General features: G+C 41.3%; 1 protein-coding gene across 1 annotated transcript in view; it reads right to left on the reverse strand.

Moving 5' to 3' along the window:
- LOC126092024 (glucose-6-phosphate isomerase) overlaps window positions 1–22,884 on the reverse strand; it is a 112,860-nt gene that overhangs the window by 70,440 nt on the left and 19,536 nt on the right. Inside the window, exons 3-4 of the mRNA XM_049907418.1 lie at window positions 5,712–5,903; window positions 5,404–5,484 (exon numbers count right to left, since the gene is read on the reverse strand). Coding sequence (XP_049763375.1) covers window positions 5,404–5,484; window positions 5,712–5,903 — 273 coding nt within the window. The remainder of the gene's footprint in view (window positions 1–5,403; window positions 5,485–5,711; window positions 5,904–22,884) is intronic.

The following is a 22,884-nucleotide window of genomic DNA, read 5'->3' on the forward strand; positions in this document are numbered from 1 at the left end:
TATAAATTTATTACATGTTCCCTTTTCCTTTACTGAACTGCATACCCAATAATGTCCACAGAATAAAACAATTGCTACGCAATTAACATTTATCACGTGCACTTACCTTTCACTGTTGATCTGTAAATAGGTATGAAATGGAGTTTTACTGTTTGACATATTTTTGATAACTGCTTTCAGCATGTCATTATTATGTATTTGCATTTGCTCATCTGAGTACTTAAGAAAATTTTTAATTTTGTCTTTAGTGCCAATATTATTTGTCCAGAAGCAGCAAGTTCTTATAAAATCTTTGCTCCTCATCTTATTCATATCAAAATTGAATCTTAGACTTTATGAAATGTGATGACTTTTTCCTGTTTTACATTCTGATACACTAACAAGTTCATGGGAAGCTCCTCTTTTCTTTGTTCATACTGCCATTGGACACACAGGAAAGAAATTATGTAGATGAAATTTGCAGATTTTTCATCAAAAATCCCACCATGAACAACAAAAAGTTAACTAAACAATTGTAGGGACTCTAGGCATCAATTATTTGTGGCCATGTCATAATTTCACAAATGTATTGCGTTAGAGCATAAGCTAGAGAACTGGAAAGTTGATTATTTTCAAAAGTATTTATAAAAGTTTACTCAATAGTTTCTGGTTTGAATTCTGGTTAGTATCGGCCTGAAACATTACTGATCCACCTGCTTAATCTGCAGGACATACATCAGCACCCAGCCACCTGCAAACTGTTTCAATGGCCAGCAGGCATCACACAAATCCTGTACTCTACAAACACAAAACGAATCCAGTGATCTAGGTTCCCTTACCCACACCTTCGTTTAAAATTATACCAGGCACATTTCACTGTTGTTCTTATTGAATGTCTAGTTGCAAAACTAATTGAAAGGATATAGTTGTGCACTGTCTGGGACAAAACATTCCCTACATTTGGCTCCTCAGAGTAACTATGAGCCATAACTTGTAGTTAGCAGTCATCAGCCTGTGTAGACCACAGGCAACATCTAAAGGGCCAGTCTTCAATGATAGTGGATGTTAATGTTCAAATGACGTCACTGTGTATGCCGACTAGGGAGGTGGCAACCCTGGTTGATGACATTCCTCCTCGATTCAAAGAGACAATGAGTACATGCTCGAACTCCAAAATGACACTCTAAGGCATGTCAACTGACCGAACAATGTACACAAGCCGCTGCTGGAGGTAAAATGCACTCTTCTGAAATGCATGGAGAATGTGAGCTTGCTTTTACCTCCATGGCTCTATATACAGACAGGGGTTGCAAATCGAAAAACCCGAACAATGCAAGTCTTTAGTGCAGCGCAAAACTTTTTATGATACACTTAGTGTTAAGCAGCACAGTGCCAGTTTATTGTTAACAAGATGTTCAGATTAAGCTTCTAGGTGTTGCTCCTCTTATTAATGTACAATCTTACTACACTCATGCTCATAAATTAAGGATAATTGCAGAATGTGGTGCCACACAACGTGGCACTGCACAAAACTGGCGCTAATAGCATAGGCACATAGGGAACACACATGACACAGATCTGCAAGTCCACTGTATTGGTGATAAGTTGAGATAACCGCCCCGAAACGCATGTGCTACAAAACGCCACTGTTTCCTGCACATGTACCCTGACATCAATATGGGATATGATCACCATGCACACGTACACAGGCTGCACAACAGGTTGGCATACTCTGGAACAGGTGGTCGAGCAGCTGCTGGGATACAGCCTCCCATTCTTAAACCAGTGCCTGTCGGAGCTCCTGAAGTGTCGTAGGTGTTTGAAGACGTGTAGTGATACGTCGACAGAGAGCATCCCAGATGTGCTCGATGGGGTTTAGATCTGGAGAATGGGTAGGCCATTCCATTCGCCTGATATCTTCTGTTTCAAGGTACTTCTCCACAATGGCAGCTCGGTGGGGCTGTGCTTTATCATCCATCAGGAGGAAGGTGGGACCCACTGCACCCCTGAAAAGGTGGACATACTGGTGCAAAATGACGTCCCAATACACCTGACCTGTAACAGTTCCTCTGTCAGACGTGTGGGGCTGTATGTGCACCAATCATAATCCCACCCCACACCATCAAACCATGACCTCCATACAGGTCCCTTTCAAGGAAATTAAGGGGTTTGTATCTGGTTCCTGGTTCACGCCAGATGAAAACCCGGCGAGAATCATTGTTCAGACTATACCTGGACTCGTCCGTGAACATAACCTGGGACCACCATTCCAATGACCATGTACTGTGTTCTTGACACCAGGCTTTACAGGCTCTCCTATGACCAGGGGTCAGTGGAATGCACCTTGCAGGTCTCTGGGCGAATTAACCATGTCTGTTCAGTCGTCTGTAGACTGTGTGTCCGGAGACAACTGTTCCAGTGGCTGCGGTAAGGCCCCGAGCAAGGCTACCTGCAGTACTCAATAGCCGTCTGCGGGCACTGGTGGTAAGATATTGGTCTTCTTGTGGTGTTGTACACTGTGGACATCCTGTACTGTAGTGCCTGGACATGTTTCCTGTCAGCTGGAATCGTTGCCATAATCTTGAGATCACACTTTGTGGCACACGGAGGGCCTGTGCTACGACCTGCTGTTTGACCAGCCTACAGTCACCCTAGTATTCTACCCCTCATAACACTCTTTCATCAATATGTGCTCTTTGAGCCATTTTCAACACTCAGTCGCCATTAGCACGTCTGAAAGCGTCTGCACACTTACTCACTGCACCATACTCTGACATGCATCAACACATGCGTACGTGGACTGCTGCCAGCACCATTGTGCGATGACCGCAGGTCAAATGCACCACATGGTCATACCCCAAGGTGATTTAAACCCACAAACCACCCACCAGAGCATTGTTTCACTATGTATCAGCATTATCCTTAATTTATGAGCATGATTGTAATTCTCTTGCTCATGTTGAGTAATAAGGGGTAATCTGTAAATATTCAACTGGAAGAAAGACAACTTCTCAGCCAAGATCACATTTGTAAAACCTTTATTTACGATGACCGGTTTCAGTAAACTGAATTACCATCCTCTGATCAACACCTTTCTCCTGAGCTACTATCAGTTTATGATTCCCTTCAGTCTTTGGTGCATTATTTGACAATGTTACTAATCTCTGACAGTCTGGTGGGTCAAAACACCACTCATTATTCCATTTATCTATTGTGTACAAAACTTTGAGACAGTGAAAATTGTCTTGCAATACTGGGTCTTCCTCATACTACTCACACTTAGCACTGAACGGGAAATACCAGCACTATTCAACTCCATATAAAACAAAGGATAGACAGAAGGAAGATAATTAGCTATAAGGAAGATGCAGTTTTGCAAGACAGCAATTTGTACTGTCTCGAGAAGTTTTGTAGAAGATAGTTAAATGGAATAACAAGTGGTGTTTTGACCTACCACAATGTCAGAGCCGAATGATATTGCTGAATAATGCATCAACAGCCATAGAAAATCAAAAACTGATGGCAGCACAGCAAGACAGGTGTTCATCACAGAAGATCAGATGATGGTAATTCAGTTTACCAAAACCAGTTATCATAAATAAAGGTTTTCCAAATGTGATCTTGGCTGAGGAGTTTTCTCTCCTCAAGCTGACTCGTTCTAATACTTAACATTTTCATTTTAGGTAGAATCAACACAATACAATGAACACACCCATACCTAAGGCTAGATATAACTTGGCAACCTCTGGTGAACCACTGTTATTCTTTATACCGATCTACCACAAGACAACAGCATTTCAATATACTTAATTGTTTCAAAAACACTGTGTGATTCAGAATAGTAACTAATAAGTCTTGAATACGCTAAATCTTGCTTTTTGTAATCAGAAAAGTAAAACAATCCAACTGTAAATTTATGGGTGAATAAAGCAGAAAAAAAGGCAACAGTAGCTTGGGCAGTAGATTTACCTTTTTTGAAACAGAGATTATCCTTAAAAGCAAGAAATAAAATATACCACAAGCAAACTTAAATTCTGTATTTAGTTGGAGTAAAGGAGTAATATTTTGAGGATGCAACTGGAAATATACAACAACAAATGCAAAAAAATGTTTCACAATAAACTTTTCTCACAACAGCGTATGATACTAGTATTATGAAGAGAGAGAGAGAGTAGCTTAAGATACCCTGCGTAGTGATGTAGAACTTTTTGCATCATTAGCTAGCCAATGAAACTATTTAAAAAAAACATGTAATTATTTTTTCCAGTTCTGTCAAAAATTATGTAACTTTAGAACCTCTCCTGCAATCCTTGTAAGGCCTGTTCTTATCGTTGTTATGACCGATCCATGTCACACTAGGTCAGTGTACAACAGCCTTATGTACATGATGAACAGTTCCACAAACATTCTTCAATCCGTAACTCAAAACCAATTTCCTGTAAATTCCTGGTTATTACACAGTTTGAGCAGATTTCGATGTTTGTGGTCTTTAACGCTAAAGGCTTATCTTCTATTCATTCTTCAATCTGCCATTATTAACATACTTCAACAGCAATGATGCATCATGTTACAAAATGGGTGATAACCATGCTGTAGTCATTATTTGCTTTAGGCATGACACTGTAAGATAATCTGTACAGTAATAACTTATAATGAATATAGGAAAAACACAACATCTGAATGTTCTCCACTGATCTGCCAAACATTCATGTTCAAATATCTCTCTCTACAGATTTCCTTCTCCAATTAAAAATATACCAAGTAGCTAAAAAAAATCTGTGGGCAGTACTAAAGTCTGTTAGTGCTACACAGGCAGCCACAATAGAGCAACTAACATTCCTCATGCATTGATTCCACTACTGACTGATCCCCAAAGCAAAACCTCAAAGAGTGATTTATGACAAAATGATTGCCTTAGTTTTTCTTACTTTTCCACATAAAATCAATTTCCTGTAAATTCTTGGTTATTACACAGTTTGAGCAGATTCTGATGTTTGTGGTCTTTAACTATAAAGGCTTATCTTCCATTCATTCTCAACCTTTTGAATATGCTTTCAGCTGCCCACATATTTGAACCCATGAATAAATGCACTCTCCTAACGATTGCTGAGATATTTAATTGTAGTTGTACAAGAATCTGAGAAAAAAGACCTTTGTAATGCTCTCTTGCTTAAAATTCAATCATTCAGATTCCAACTACACGAGAAATAACAGCTGTGCTTGAAAAATCAGTAAGGATCTACTACATTAGACGGCTGAAACTCAATAAAGACTTCTGTAGTATTCAGCTGACACCACAGGCAAGGGTCTGCCCACACTGTTGCCAGATAGAAAACTCCACAACCAGTGTTATTACTTATGTACACAATTTGTTATTACTTAACTAATCTATTTGTATTGTTGAATCTTGCAATTCATACCTACCAAGTCTGAACCTCCAATTCCTATGTTAATGACATCTTTAATAGGTTTCCCTGTATATCCTTTCCATTCACCAGTGATCACCTAAAAGAAAATAATTATTAGAATTTACAACAAATGCAGCATAATTCTTAACACAATTTTTCTGCTCCAAACATAATGTGAGCAATGAGAACCATCCATTCTAGGATGAGGTAGTAAGAAGTGGATAATTACATAAAAAGAGTGTGATGAGCAAGGACATCTATATACATTTATTGTGGTTTCCTTCATAATATCAATACTAGTACAACCAACTATTAACTTTTTACCTGTTTTGTAAATGTCTTCATGTGCTCCAAAACACTGTTCACTTCTGGCATTACGTCTTTCCCATCAACAAGAATTGGAGTATTGCTACGGTTTCGCAGTGCCACATGCAAAACAGCTCTGTCTTCAGTAAAATTTATTTTAGCACCCGAAAACATGAGATCGCGTGCTTTCTCAACTTGTCTTGCTTTAGCCTGAAAGTAACAAATTAGTAAATAAAGACTACTCATGAGCAGATAAAAACAATTACGTAATTGTACAGGGGACTTATCACCCCCAGTATGGAGTCTTTTCCAGAATTAATGTACTATCTGACAAGAAAAGAGCTGTTGCACAGTACTTTAAAAATATGTTTAAAGGAATGGCATTTCAAAATTGATGGACATTTTACACTAAAATTACAATAAAAATAATTTTCACATAAAAATGTTTCTCTCCATAGTTTTCTGTTGATATTAAAAAATGCAACATTGTATACAGCTGCTGGGAAGTAAAAATGAGGAAACACACATGAAGTGTTGCAATGGTTCATGTATATTTTCCTTTCTATAATCAACTTTTCTGAAATCCAAGATGGTCATGTGACAAATCACACAGAAATGATAGCTCAGAAGTCTATTACATTAATTTCTTCATAACCAGAAATTTCATGTAGCTGAATGCTATTGGCCTGTGTGGGGTTGCTAGTCCCCCATCGGGCGCCTCCCCGGGTGGCGGATTGGGGAATGCTCTCCAGATATGGGGGGTACCGGGGAAATAAAATACCTGGGGTGGACCAAAACTAGCACGGGTAGGGAAGACTCGTTAAGCCATGGTGAAGGCAAATCCCTAGGGGTAGAGTACCCCAAAATCAAGACTCCTGGTCCTCCAGGTTGGGGGTTGTGCAGAGGGCTACCAACCCACTCATGTAAAACAATGGCCGGTCAGGACACTCAAGGTATGCCTCGGAAACAGGACAGAATTTACTGGAACAGAAATTGGCAAAGTTACAAGGATTTCTCTTTTGGTTCGTGGAATGTCAGAAGTCTATACCGCCCAGGAAGCGCACAAATACTAATAAACGAACTAGGAAAATACAAGGTACAACTGGTTGCGCTCCAAGAAATAAGATGGCAGGGAACGGGATCAATGAAAATAGGAGATGGGACAATAATGTATGGAGACTGCGGTCAGCACCATGAATTTGGAACGGGCTTTTACATTCATAAAACAGCAATTGACACAATAAAGGAATTCAAATCAATTAATAACCGAATATCACACATTACAATTCAAGCTCAGTGGTTTGATATTACATTTATAAATGTTCATGCACCCACAGAAGATAAGGAAGATGACGTGAAAGAAGAATTTTATAGTCAACTGGAACAGACATATAATTCAATAAGTAGACATAATGTAACAATAGTGTTAGGAGACTTTAATGCCAAAGTAGGAAAAGAAGAAATCTACAAACCAACCATTGGGAATTACAGCTTACATGATGAAAGTTCAGAGAATGGTGTGCAACTCAAACTTTGCAATGGCAAATGGTCTCACATTAAGCAGCACAAAATTCCAACACAAACGCATTCATTTAGGGACATGGATATCACCAGATGGAAAAGTAGTGAACCAGATTGACCATGTCGCCATCCAAAGATGATTTCAAAACAGTATTAAAGACGTTAGAACTTTTAGGGGAGCAGATTGTGAGACAGATCATATGTTAATCATAGCTCAAATGAAAATAAAGCTAAAAAAGAAACAAAGTACAAATAGGGTTGAAATTAAAAGGTACGATGTAGAAAATCTGGCAGAAGAAAAAATAAAAGAAAACTTTAGGAAAGAAATGGAAATTAACCTATCGGAATCTAGACTGACACATAGTGACCAGCAAGACGTGGAAGGTAGATGGAGACACCTCAGAAACAGTATTCAAGATGTAGCTTCCAAAACTATAGGTAAAAGAAAACGAACTAACAAAATCTGGTTTAATATAAAGTGCCAAGAAAGAGTACTGGAGAGGCAAAATGCGAGGAAGGCATGGTTACAAGACATGGACAATATTACACTAAAGGAGAGATACTATAAAATCCGCAAGGAAACACAACGAACTCTAAGACAAGAGAAGAGAAAACACTACAACAACATGGTAAGAGAAGCGGAGGATGATTTCAAGCATCACAGAGCAAGGCAGATGTACCAGAATATAAAAAAGTCCTTGGGAAAATTCACTAAAAGGGAACAGATTATAAAGGACCATAATGGGAAAATACTTACAAACAAGAATGACATACAAGAAACATGGAAGACATACTTTACACAGCTGCTCAACTGCAATGATCCACAATATTACTTTACATTTGAAGAACCAGATACAGTTGATATACAAGTCACCACACCACCAGTAAATGAAATAAGACAAACAATAAAGAAATTAAAGAACAACAAGGCCTGTGGGGAAGACCAGGTATATGCTGAGCTTTTAAAAAATGGAGGACCACAATTGGAAATAGAACTACATTCCTTAATTGAAACAATTTGGGAGACAGAAAACATACCGGCCGATTGGAAAACTGCAATTATATGCCCCATCTTTAAGAAGAATGATCCCCTTGTCTGTGATAACTACAGAGGAATTGCCCTGCTCGATGTCACGTATAAAATTTTGTCGATGTGTATACTACACAGACTGATTCCCATAACCGAAGAACTGATTGGGGACTACCAATGTGGTTTCCGCACTAACAGATCCACTTTGGATCACTTATTCACATTGAGACAAATAACTGAGAAGGCATGGGAATTTAATGTAGATATCCATATTCTATTTATAGACTTCAAGAAGGCCTATGATAGCATACACCGACAGACACTCTTAAACACCATGAAAGAATTTGAAATACCATTAAAATTAATCAAATTAGTTAAAATGTGTTTGGAAGAAACCATATGCAAAGTTAAGACACCTGCAGGAGAGACTGAAAATTTTAAGGTGTACACTGGACTGAGACAAGGGGATGCCATCTCACCTATTCTATTTAATATTATCTTAGAGAAGATTGATAGAGAATTCACCAAAACTAATCCACAAGGGATCCAACTGCAGGGACAGAACATTACTAGACTTGCTTATGCAGATGATGTAGCCTTAATAAGCACTTCAAAAGCTGAATTAATCAGGATGATGCAAAATTATTACAAAATAGCTGAGAAAGCTGGACTTCATGTGAATGAAGAAAAGACAGAATATCTAGTCATAAGTAAAAAACTCCAAAAGAATACACCACTGACCGTAAATGGTCTCACTTTCAAGGCAGTTGACCACTTCAAGTACTTAGGGAGTCTTTTTAGCAGAGACAATAGAGCAGAAATAGACATAGACGCCCGTCTAGCAGCAGCTAATAGAACTTTTTACAGCTGAATCAAAATTTTAAGGATGAGATCACTTAGTACTGAATTCAAAATCCGTTTTTATCAGTCAACTATTGTACCAGTAGCATTATATGGATGTGAAGCTATTACATTCAGGAAAAAAGATGAAGAAAAACTTTTGATATTTGAAAGAAAAATACTAAGAAAAATATTTGGACCAATCTTCGATGAAAATGTCATGGAGTGGAGGATAAGGACAAATGAAGAACTACGGGAGCTGTACAAACATAGTACCATTGTGGAAATGTTAAAGAAGAGAAGACTGAACTGGGCTGGTCATGTAGCAAGGATGCCGGAGAACAGACTACCCAAAATAGCATCCACTAAGAAATTAGAAGGAAAGAGAAGAAGAGGAAGACCTCGAATTAGGTGGATGGAGAATATCCGGGAAGATGCAGCTAGGATGGGCATCAACTCTGATTGGACAACAATTTCCCTGGATAGAAATAATTGGAAGAGGCTCGTAGAGCAGGTGTATGGTCGATAAGGCCTTAGCCACGTGTAAAGTAAAAGTAAGTAAGAATGCTATTGGAATTACAGGAATGCACAATGGGATGCAGATGAATACTTTAGCATCAAACTGTGTTGACACATCTGTCTGAATTTCACAGAATAATGCCATGAACTCATCGTGTGATCTCTCCAGGCAGTCTGATGACATGTTGAGCTCTCCGACTGCAAGTAGAGGCAAGTTGTGTAGAGCCCTGAATCGTGACAAGAAGACAAGACTAAAAAAATACAAGTTGTTGGATACATGATATGAGTCATCAGTAGCCATCCATTTACGCCCTTTGACAACAAGACTGAGCAATATCAATGGAACTACATTAACAACATTACTACTGCTAGTAATGCTATCACATACATTGTCTGTCAGCAAATCATCCAATCCTCCATTGTGTCATTTTTCATCACAATGAGTATAAACTTAAGTCAACTTCCTCGTTAATCACTGGTGAAGGTGGAGAGAGTTCTATATATCTGACCCAGTAGTATGGACCTTATTTCTTCCTATCCACTCAAACTCCCTTCCAGTCTCACCAATAGTCACAGGTATTTGTAATATGGTACATTTGACACCAGCTGTGCTACTGATCACATTTTCCAAGTATGTTTAGCTGCCATAAACTTCTGCACTAAAATTATTATGTGACTTTCTTTAAAAATGCTAGGATAATTGTCTATGTATGAAATCAGCATTCACATCAGCTAAATGATCATTACATCTCAATATGGATGTGCACATATTTCTGTGTGTGACAAATTACTGCGTATCACCCTGTACTGAGTCAAACAGAAATAATCCCACAGAGTAATCCAGGTAATGACTTGCACCAAGTAGCCACAACAGAGTCTAATTTGTCACGTGTGCACTAGAATTTGCGTCTGCTGCAATCTTAAGCGCGACAAGGGGCAAAACCTGAATTTTAAATTCCCATTTGTATCAGTAAAATCAAGGAAAGTGTACTCTGATCATCAGTTTACATAGACAAAATCTCAATATTAAGCAATTGCTGACAAACTGTAGCAGTACCGGAGAAGGGACAGTTTGTGCTTTTTCAGGTTGGCTGAAACCGAGCAAAAGAACACCAATGATTTTCTGGGGATATAGAGCCACTGGCTCTATCCCGTATAATATCACTACCCTATCACAGCAAGAACAACTGTATCTTTGTCAGATCAGTCGTCTGTTGTACGCGCTGTATGCTACACGCATTGGGGTGCGCTGCGAGAATAACAGTATTCACAGTAAGTGATGGGAGTGTGAGTGAATATTTATTGTCGTAATTATCATGCCCAGTCTCAACTACCTACGGTGGTGGAACCGTTATTTTCTTTTCAATCGCACTGTGAAATACCGAGCTATACTCATGCCGGCATTCCAGCAATTACTGTGGGATACAAATTACACGCCGCGAAGAATATGCCCCACAACGATGCTTCCTCACCTGGCATCAATACAGACAATTTATCTGTGCATCTATTTGGTGTTCTCACTGATTCTCAGACGATATAACCAGTGCAACTATGGTTCTTGAACGGTCAACAAAGTTCCCATAGTTTCAACAACCGCCAAACCAGGGCATAATTATCTCTCGGCAAATGGACAAAAACACTAAATCACAAATCAAGTACGATGTTATCAGTGAAGGTGGTGAAACGAAGCCTACAACTCCCTTTTAACTGAGCTACATCAACAGTGACCCTACATGGTGAACAATGTTTTCCTGCCGCCATCCCCACCTACCACCTAACCAGTGCTACTAATATACCTATCAGTGACAGTGTTAATGAACCACACGTATTCATTTTCATTCTAATCAATCAGCACATATCGACATTCTGTGTGAATGTACCAAATTATGGACACCCTCCAGAGTACCGCAATTGTTGTCAAACAATCGTCACCATATACTACTGCCTTCCACTGCAGAGAACCAATATTTATGGGTTATTGTGGACAAATCCGCCCTACAAGTGACCTTTATGCACCAGACCATGTTATTCTGCAGCCTAAGCCTGAACTTTATGCTCTGTGCAATATCGTACATCACCCAGATGACATCACACTTGTTACAGCCGCACCGTGACTCTCATGACATCATCATCATGACGTCACACTGACAACAGCCGCGCCGTGTTCAGGACCATGCCAGCCATGTGACATCACTCAACAAGCAGGCACACCGTGTCTACCTGCAACTGTGGAGGGTTTTCACACCTCGCGATGACAGCATATCAATACGGCAAGCCTCACCAGCTGCCGCATTGGGTGACTCACGCCGATGTGCCATCCACTACAATTGCCACCAACCAGAACCCGTCCACTGTGCCGCATTCCTTGGTGCCCCACTACATCACCGTCCTCCATGACATCAGCGCCATGTTCCGTGATAATTGGTCAAAATACCCGCATTACTGACATACCTCCCACAACTACTGCACCAAGACAACAGCTGCTACCTCTATCGGCGCCACCAGACAGTGTTCACAAACCCGCACCAGATACTCTGCACTATTACAACCACCTCATACTGCTCGCAGCCCCTCGCCACCAAGCAGATTACCAGTGGCCATACATCAGGTTACACCTGCTGCTGCCACAACTTGATTCTCCGCAAGTATGATTCACACTCAGTGAGTGCATGATGCAGCCGGCCGGGATCACAGATGACCATGACAAGTTTTTGGTGCTTTTGAACCACCACCACACCAACACCGATCTTATCAGCAACCTTCTATTGCACACACCAAACACTAACGGAAATGTGACAGTGAAGACACTCACATTACAGGCCTATCGCGTTCACCTGAACACCCACTGCACCTAGCCATCGCTGAAACGTCGCTGGGCCATGAAAATCAGTCAGTGCTGTGGCACAGGTTACGCCTCCGAATCGACACAAACCTCTTATCAGATTGTGCTCTATGGTCACTATGGCTTTTGAAGCTGCCTGAAAACATTGAGACAGCAATGCTAATGCTTGAGGACAAACAGGTGGAAACCTGGTTATGCCTTGCCAACTGGATGTTTACCCTTGCACAACATCATGCCTTGATAAACACTCACATTGGCTCCGGCACCAACATCAACACCGGTTGCATCTACAGCCAGCCCGCACGTCTTCACATTGGCCTTGCCCGTGGAGACCACTTCGCAGCACTCACTGCGCAGTGCCCGGCCAACCGACAGTCGCTGATCTGCTCTGACCTCAGCCAAGCCCTTCCACGCCGTGCCCGCAGCAGCCTCACAAGACTACGTTGCAGCAAGGCACCAATAATCAGATACCACGACAGACCCAGGTGCCACGTTTGTAGTAGAATGTAAACAACCAGTTGCTGCATTCACACCTGGCTGTTGACCCACGCCTAACCGCCACAACAATTCCCCTAACTAGGTTACTGTACCTGCCCAGTCACACCGCCCCTCATGGTTCCACGCAAGCTTCACTGCCAACACATGGCACTGCCATCCATCCAGCAGTTACCGAAGCTAGAACAGCAGCCTGACACAGGCGCATCAGGTCACTCCCCTGCTTCAAGCTGCCTCACTATGAAGCATTACAACACTCATTATAATATGCATCTACATTCTAACAGTGCATGGCTCTTACCAGGAAAGTACTTGGGCTCGAACAAACAGATCTTTATGAAAGTTTGGTTACAGGACCATTATGTACCTCTGAATGTGCTGGTGGGTATCGTTTTTCTGCAAAACTCTGCAGTCATGCTCTAGATATCACTGTAGATGTAATTGTAGACGCCATATGCAATGCAGCAATCTTAACTATAAATGTAAATGTGGAATGTCAATAAAATGCTCTGAGCAATACGAATGACTGCAAAACGCACAGTGAAGAAATGCAAGTTGATCGCATGGCATATTTGCACATTCTATAATATCAGTGTTGAACGCCACGCCAATGACACTTTTGAAGTTGTTCACTAGTTCACCAATATCGTAGCCAGCGTACTGCCACACGTAACGAAGCATTGGTCTGCATACTCCTGCAGATAACTGATTGTAAATGAAAGAATGCATATTCATGATAAAGAATCTGTCGTGCAATTTCGGCTGCATATTACTGTAACATAGTTTAATGAAGTCTGTTATTCTCTTGGCATATATTTTATATTGCCTGAAAAAATACACATCCAGAGGTTGTGCATATTTTGTAGTTTTAAGCGGAATGATTTTTAAATCCACATGTTTTCCGCCAGATGCTTCCACTAGTACTCGTTCATCCTTATGTCCAGACCAGGAGTCACAAAGTACTAATGACTTTCTTGACAAATATGGATTCAAAACTGACAGAAAAAACGTCTTCAGATGTTGTTTCGTCATCTTCGCCCTCACACTTGCATCGACGACGACATTTGGAGGGCACCGCGTTTCTATTTCCCTTGACACGCGGGGTCCAAACTTTCCACTGGATTCTTGGAAGCAAATATAGAGTTTGTCTGCCAATCGTCCATCCATTGATATAGCAACATCGATCGTGTAACTGTGTTGCACAGTTAACTGATTGCAACATCGCGACAGTGTTTCTCTCCCCTTTCATGGATAGTGTTCTGTCACAAGAAAGTTCATAGTTGAACTGACTCTGACCACAGTTCAATACAGAACTAATATCGATGTTTTCTCTCGTGATATGCTCATTGACGTCAGCAACAAATCTTTGAGCTCTTTCAATCAGCTCTTCTTCGTCATCCTTATCTTTTCGTGCTTGGAGCATAGTGATACGGCATGATGTTATCCTAAACTCCTTTTTCAAATTAGTAATAAATCCTAGTGAAGGTGTAAAGTTTGTACACCCGAGATTTCTGGCTACGTCCAATGCGCAATGTTGTAAATGCCAATAATGAACGGTGGAACCGCATTCTCGCACTTCATCGAATTTTGCCATTACACGCTCCTTGATGGTCTTGAACAGCAGTGTACAATTTCCTTTGAAAACTGTATTTCCTTCTCTTTTCTTTGCCACGTAATCCAGTATGTTTTTAATATTACTTTTCGACTTCAGCTTTTCAGATGCTTGTCGCATGTGTCGAAACCTCTTAACCTGTTACGTAATAATCATCGTACATGTTCTCCAGTGTGTTGTCATCAAACGCAGTGATGATACTTGCAACTTTAACCTTCTTCTTGGGAGACGGTTGGTATTCACTGTCACTGCTTCCATCGCCTCTTCTCGCACTTGCCGTAGCACTACCGTTTGCAATGAGTTGTTTGTCATTATCATCCCTATCATCATCACTATGTGTTAGTGTTACAATAGTATCTGTTTCTAACTTATGCTCATATTTCTGCACTATAAAAGATACCAGAAAACATGCGAATGATTCGTCTTCTACACCAATACCACCTTCACCAAGAAGGGTTCTTCGTAACTTCATCTCAAACAATCACAATACATTAGCAGGATCGATTACCAATCACCGAGCCATCTGACGCTTCAATACACAAATAATGTCACAAAACGCAACTTCAGAGGCACACTGCACTGTCTCTACTGGTCCCGACTGGCGTACCGGCAGGCCAGTGTGCAATGCGGCATGGCATACGTAGAGGCCTCTAACGGTCACTGCAGAGTTTTGCAAATGTGGGGGTATCACTAGTGCAATAAGAGACCTCTACATTATTTCTCACACGATTTTGGTTTATTTTTGTTTGTTCGAGCCCAAGTACTTTCCTGGTTAGTCTACAACAACCATCTTAGAGCACACTTCCTAGTCGATAGGGGTGCCAACTTTAGTACACTGCCACCTCAGGTGGCTCCTGGAAAACATATACCATCCACTATACAACTATGTGCCACGAAAGACTCAGTGATTCTGGTGATAGGCATGGCCTCTATCACAGTTCAACTGGATAACCACACCCCTCACCTATGAACATTTTTCGTGGCCAACACTGTAGAGCTAGTGTTGGGCGAAGATTTTTTGAGGCATTATAACCTTCTGCTGGACCTGGGCAGTCCTTACTGCTACAATGCGACGGCCATATGCCGATCAGAGGACTAAACAGTGATCACCTACCGATGGATGAAACTCCGCCGCCCGCTTCTCCTATCTCTGAAACAGTGCTGGATCTCACGCTAAAGTGCCAGGTATTGTTCAAGGAGCTTAAATCTGTGATTACTGCGTACACCGACCTCTGCCACACCAATGCCAGCACACAAGCAGCTAACGAACACCTCCACAAGCGCTACTCCGAGATCATGGCACAACTGCACACCACATAGCAACAACTGTCCTCGCACCGGCAACAATGAGAATCGCAGGCCCGAGATGCCGCCAGGGCTTCAGAATCGCAGATCAGTCCAGTGTCTCTTACTTCTGGTGACAACACTCCCGTGAGCAGGCCGTGCAAAAACAATGATATTGCTCTCATGAGTGGGTCAAGTATAAAAAGTAATATCGCCTCTGCGAGCAGATTCTGTGCCTCACATGCTAATCTACATCAGCCACATAAAAAGATTAACATTGTACATGATGGTACTGTACACAGAATTAATACTACCCCCGGTCCACTAGTCCAACGCTGGCCCCGCCACCTCGCTTCTCACAAACTAAAGATAGCCAAGGCCACGATCAAGGAACTGAAGCGACGGCACCATCAGATCATCAGACAGTGCATGGGCCTCATTGATTACTATGAGAATGAAAAAAGATAAAACATGGCACCTGTCACAGGGACTATAAACATTTGAATGTGTGCACCATCATTGATAGTTACTCCGTGACCAATATTCAGGACCTCTCCCGGAACTGGCCGACACAACCTCTTTAGCGTGATTGCCTATAAAAAGAGCTTATTCGCAGATTCCAGTGGCCACAGAGGACATCCCGAAAAGGCTATAATTACACCATTTGGCCTATTTGAATTCCTTTTTATGCCCTTCAGACTGAAGAATGCAGCCCAGACTTGGCAATAGTTCATTGATGGCTTGTGTTTTACCATGCTCTTTTGCTATTGTTACTTGGACGATGTAATTATCTCCTAACAAACAGCTCACGGTCATGAGAAACACCTCTAAGCAGTATCCGACAAAATAGCAGAGATGGTGTTGTGGTCAATGAGGAAAAATGCTAATGCCAGCAAAAATGTGTTACATTCATAGGTCACGTCGTCGACATTTTGAGCATCCTCCCCACCCTGGAAAAGATAGGCCAAATCCATAACCTAACACCCCAATGGACTATCAAGAGTTGTGCCTTCTTCTTCTTCTTTTTTTTTTTTTTTTTTTTTTTTTTTTTTTAGGAGTAATTAATTTTTATTGACAACACGCCCCCATGCAGCAGAAACCCTTCTGCCATTCACAGTCACTCCACGGCAAGAACACGTATGGATTTCTGATATGCAAGCAGCTTTCAAGAAGATCGAAACCGAGCTCATTCAGACCACTCCCATCGCCGGATGCCCATAATGTTTTAATGGCAGACACTAGTGACCGGGCGAATGGGGTAGTGCTACAAGTGGAAGTCTCCAGTGTAATCCAATCCCTACGGTTTTTCTCACGGGAAGTTACCAACTCCTGTAAAATGTAGTCAACCTTCAATCACAAGCTTCTGGTGATATTACGATATACGAGGCAGTTCAGTACTTCCGAGATGAAATTGACGGCCAATCGTTCGCTATCTACACAGACCACCAACCTCTAACTGATGCTATTACAAACCCGCCAATCAATACCTCCCCTCAATGACTTGATTTCACAATATACTATGGATGTCCGTTGTGTAGGGGGAGCAGAAAACATGGTGGCTGACTACCTCACACTATTTGCCGCCACATCAGCACACCTTGACTTCAAACAACTAGGGGAGGCATAAGCAACTTACACCGACCTTCAAAACCTGCTAGCTGGAGACACAGCGGGCCTCCAGCTCAAGTAGTGGACCATCACAGGCACAACCAAAGTAGTTTGGTGCGATGCATCCCATGATGGCAATGACCAGTCGTCCCACAGAAGTTCAGGAAGACATTTTTCAACCTCCTCCACAACTTGTTTCACCTCGGTGTATACTAAACACTGAAACTCATAACAGAACGTTTCGTTTGGGCTAACGTTAAACGTGACTGCACTGTGTAGATGAGAGCCTGCATACAATGCCAACAGGCTAAGACAGGATGTCACGTCCAACCACCCCTCGGTAAATTACCCATTCCGAAGGGCCATTTCCAACATGCTCCACATACACCTCGTGGGGACATTCCCAGATTCAAATGGATACAAGTAAACTTTAACAGCCATAGACAGGACAGCGACAACACTGTTGGTAATCCCATAGCTAATAAGGCATGCACAAGCTGTAAGTGATACAGAAAGTGGTACGAATGGTGGTAGTTCTTAATGTAGAATGTTCCACACGGTAGCCTGGCATAAGCCATGCTGGCAGATCATGTGCCAGGTGGTGATGAGGAGGTCACAGTCAAATATCTTTCATCTCCACCTTCAAGTGGGTGTATCTCCTTTGGAACGCATTCCCATATGTCTGTCCGTATGACCTTACTTGCTCAGGGACTGTTTCCCGCTGTTTGTCCCCATTTAGCAAAATCATATCTGTACATGTGTATGTTATTCGCTTCTCACCTGACAGCGTCTTTCACTGATCCAGAAATATTGCGTAATATTTTTCCCTCCCACATTCCAACGGCTTCTTCAGGTCTTTACTGCAATCCAGCTTTCACAATGTTCGAAATGATTGTATAAGTGCCTTTCAGGTGCATACTAAGATTTTCGTAGAGATATTTCTGCTGTTTTAAGATGTTGGAGTGTCTTATGCAGTTTAGTTGCATTCTGAATTGTAATTTTTGTATTTTATATTACTTGTGAACCATGGACCTTGCTGCTGATGAGGAGGCTTGCGTGCCTCAGTGATACAGATAGCTGTACCGTAGGTGCAACCACAACGGAGGGGTATCTGTTGAGAGGCCAGACAAATGTGTGGTTCTTGAAGAGGGGCCAGCAGCCTTTTCAGTAGATACAGGGGGAACACTCTGGATGATTGACTAATCTGACCTTGTAACATTAACCAAAACAGCCTTGCTGTGCTGATACTGCGAACAGCTGAAAGCAAGGGGAAACTACAGCCGTAATTTTTCCCGAGGGCATGAAGCTTTACTGTATGGTTAATTGATGATGGGGTCCACTTGGGTAAAGTATTCAGGAGATAAAATAGTCCCCCATTTGGATCTCCGCGTGAGGACTACTCAGGAGGACATCGTTATCAGGAGAAAGAAAACTGGCGTTCTACGGATCGGAGCATGGCATGTCAGATCCCTTAATCGGGTAGGTAGGTTAGAAAATTTAAAAACGGAAATGGATAGATTAAAGTTATATATAGTGGGAATTGGTGAAGTTCGGTGGCAGGAGGAACAAGACTCCTGGTCAGGTGAATACAGGTTTATAAATACAAACTCATTTAAGGGTAATGCAGGACTAGGTTTAGTAATGAATAAAAAAAAATAGGAGTGCAGGTAAGCTACTATGAACAGCATAGTGAACACATTATTGTAGCCATGTTAGACACAGAGACCACACCTACCACAGTAGTACAAGTTTATATGCCAACTAGCTCCACAGACAGCGAAGAGATTGAAGAAATACATGATGAAATAAATTATTCAGATAGTGATGGGAGATGAAAATTTAATAGTCGCGGGGGACTGGAATTCCACAGCAGGAAAAGGAAGAGAAGGAAAAGTTGTGGGCGAATATGGAATGAGGATACGGAATGAAAGAGGAAGCTGCCTGGTAGAATTTTGCACAGAACGTAACTTAATCATAGCTAACACTTTGTTTGAAAATCATGAAAGAAGGTTGTACATGTGGAAGAGGCCTGGAGACACTGGAAGGTTTCAGATAGATTATACAAGGTGTACAACTTTGCTTCCACCATTTTTTCCCAACATTTGAAGCTTTAATGAAACAAATTGGTTACACATGTGTCATTCAAAGTATTTTCCAGCACTGGCCATAACTTTCTCCTATCTTTCAGGCAGTGTATGAATCCTGTATCGAAAAAATTGTTCATCTTTTGAAGCGATCCATGAATCGATCCAAATTGTAACTTCTTTGTGAGATCGGTAGTGTTGGTCAGCCAGGCCGCACACCATTGATCTAAACAGGTGAAGTCAGAGGGAGCAATGTCTGGAGAATACGGCGGGTGGGGTAGGACTTCCCATTTTAACGTTTCCAAGCATGTTTTGACCACTTTTGCAACTTGGGGTCGAGTGTTGTCGTGCTGCAAAATTACTTTATCATACCTCTTGCTGTATTGTGGCTGTTTGTCTTTTAATGCTCTGCTCAAAGGCATTAATTGCGTTCGATAACGAGCACCTGCGATTGTTTCACTTGGTTTTAACACCTCATAGTTCACAACACCGAGCTGGTCCCACCAAATGTAGAGCATGATCTTGGAGACATGAATATTCAGTTTGGCCATAGACGTGGAAGCATGGCTGGGATATCCCCACGATTTTTTGCGTTTAGGATTATCATAATGAACCCATTTTTTGCCCTGGTCACAATGGGATGCAGAAATCCCTTCCGTTTTTGCCTCTGAAGCAACTGTTCAAAAACACACAAATGCAGTCAACATCTCTTGGTTTCAGCTCACACGGGACCCAAGTTCCTTCTTTCTGTATCATGCCCATAGCCTTGAGACGTTTCAAAATAGCTTGCTGTGTCGCTCCCACTAATAGTGGTAATTCTTCTTGAGTTTGACGCGAGTCTTCACTCAGCAATGTCTCCAATTCTGTATCTTAGAAAACATTCTCTCTTCCACCACTATGCCAGTCTACGATGTTAAAATCACCGTTCTTGAAGCACTGAAACCACTCACAACATGTTCTTTCACTAACAGTATCCTTACCATATGTGCTTGGGAGCATTCAATGAGACTCAGCCGCTGTTTTCTTCATACAGAAAAAAAAAACAGTAACACCTCCAGCAAACAATGAGAATTAGGCTCGTAAACTGAGATTTCAATCAAGAACAACTTTATGATTCAGACACAAATCGACTAATGTTTGAATGAGGTTATGTTGACTGAGGTCCAAGATAACTGCCTGACATCTGCGATCTGTTTCTTTCGACCACTACTTACCGTTGTCGCCACCTATCGGCAAATGGCGGAAGCCAAGTTGCACACCTTGTAGCTAAATACAAGTACAATGTATAATGGCAAGACAGCGATTTAGGAACCAGGTTTTAAACTGGAAGACATTTCCAGGGCCAGATGTGGATTCTGACCACAATCTGTTGGTCATGAACTGCAGATTAAAACAGAAGAAACTGTGAAAAGGTGGAAAGTTAAAGAGATGGGATCTAGAGAAACTGAATGAACCAGAGGTTGTAGAGAGTTTCAGAGAGAGCATTAGGGAATGATTGGCAGGAACAGGCGAAAGACATAGTAGAAGAAGAATGGGTAGCTTTGAGAGGTGAAATACTGATGGCAGCAGAGGATGAAGTAGGTAAAAAGATGAGGGCTAGTAGAAATCCTTGGGTAACAGAAGAGAGATTGAATTTAATTGATGAAAGGAGAAAATATAAAAATGCAATTAATGAAGCAGGCAAAAAGGAATACAAATGTCTACAAATGAGATTAGCAGGAAGTGCAAAATGGTTAAGCAGGGATGGCTAGAGGACAAATGTAGGGGTGTACAGGCATATATCACTAGGGGTATGACAGATACTGCCTACAGGAAAATTAAAGAGACCTTTGGAGAAAAGAGAACCACCTGTATGTATATCAAGAGCTCAGATGGAGAGCCAGTTCTATGCAAAGAAGGGAAAGCAGAAAGGTGGAAAGAGTGCATAGAGGGTATATACAAGGGCGGAGTACTTGAGGATAATATTATGGAAATGGAAGAGGATGTGGATGAAGATGAAATGGGAGATATGATACTGCGTGAAGAATTTGACAGAGCACTGAAAGACCAAAGTCGAAATAAGGCCCCGGGAGTAGACAACATTCCATTAGAGCTACTGATAGCCTTGGGAGAGCCATCCCTGCCAAAACTCCACAATATGGTGAGCAAGATGTGCGACACAGGCGAAATACCCTCAGACTTCAAGAAGAATAAAATAATTCCAATCCCAAAGAAAGCAGGTGTTGACAGGTGTGATAATTACCAGACTATCAGTTTAATAAGTCACAGCTGCAAAATACTAACATGAGTTCTTTACAGATGAATGGAAAATCTGGTAGAAGTCGACCTCGGGGGAAGATCAGTTTGGATTCCGTAGAAATGTTGGAACACGTGAGGCAATACTGACCTTATGACTTATCTTAGAAGAAAGATTAATGAAAGGCAAACCTACATTTCTAGCATTTGTAGACTAAGAGAAAGCTTTTGACAATGTTGACTGGAATACTCTCTTTCAAATTCTGAAGGTGGCAGGAGTAAAATATAGGGAGCGAAAGGCTATTTACAATTTGTACAGAAACCAGATGGCAATTATAAGAGTCGAGGGGCATGAAAGGGAAGCAGTAGTTCGGAAGGGAGTGAGATGGGTTGTAGCCTATCCCCAGTGTTATTCAATCTGTATATCGAGCTAGCAGTAAAGGAAACAAAAGAAAAATTCAGAGTAGGAAATAAAATCCATGGAGAAGAAATAAAAACCTTGAGGTTTGCCGATGACATTGTAATTCTGTTAGACAGAGCAAAGGACCTGGAAGAGCAGTTGAACGGAGTGGATAGTGTCTTGAAAGGAGGATATAAGATGAACATCAACAAAATAAAACAAGGATAATGGAAAGTATTAGAATTAAATCAGGTGATGATGAGGGAATTAGATAGGAAATGAACACTTAAAGTAGTACATGAGTTTTGCTATTTGGGAAGCAAAATAACTGATTATGGTCAAAGTAGAGAGGATATAAGATGTATACTGGCAATGGCAAGGAAAGCCTTTTTGAAGAAGATAAATTTGTTAATATTAAGTACAGATTTAAGTATTAGGAAGTCTTTTCTTGAAATATATGCATGGAGTGTAGCCATGTATGGAAGTGAAACATGGATGATAACTAGTTAAGACAAAAAGAGAATAGAAGCTTTTGAAATTTGGTGCTACAGAAGAATGCTGAAGATTAGATGGGTAGATAACGTAACTAATCAGGAGGGGTAGAATTGGGGAGAAGAGGAATTTGTGGCACAACTTGACTAGAAGAAGGGATCGGTTGGTAGGACATGTTCTGAGGCATCAAGGGGATCACCTATTTAGTACTGGAGGGCAGCGTGGATGG

Source organism: Schistocerca cancellata, chromosome 7, assembly GCF_023864275.1.
Source record: "Schistocerca cancellata isolate TAMUIC-IGC-003103 chromosome 7, iqSchCanc2.1, whole genome shotgun sequence".
In the NCBI taxonomy this organism is placed as follows: domain Eukaryota; kingdom Metazoa; phylum Arthropoda; class Insecta; order Orthoptera; family Acrididae; genus Schistocerca; species Schistocerca cancellata.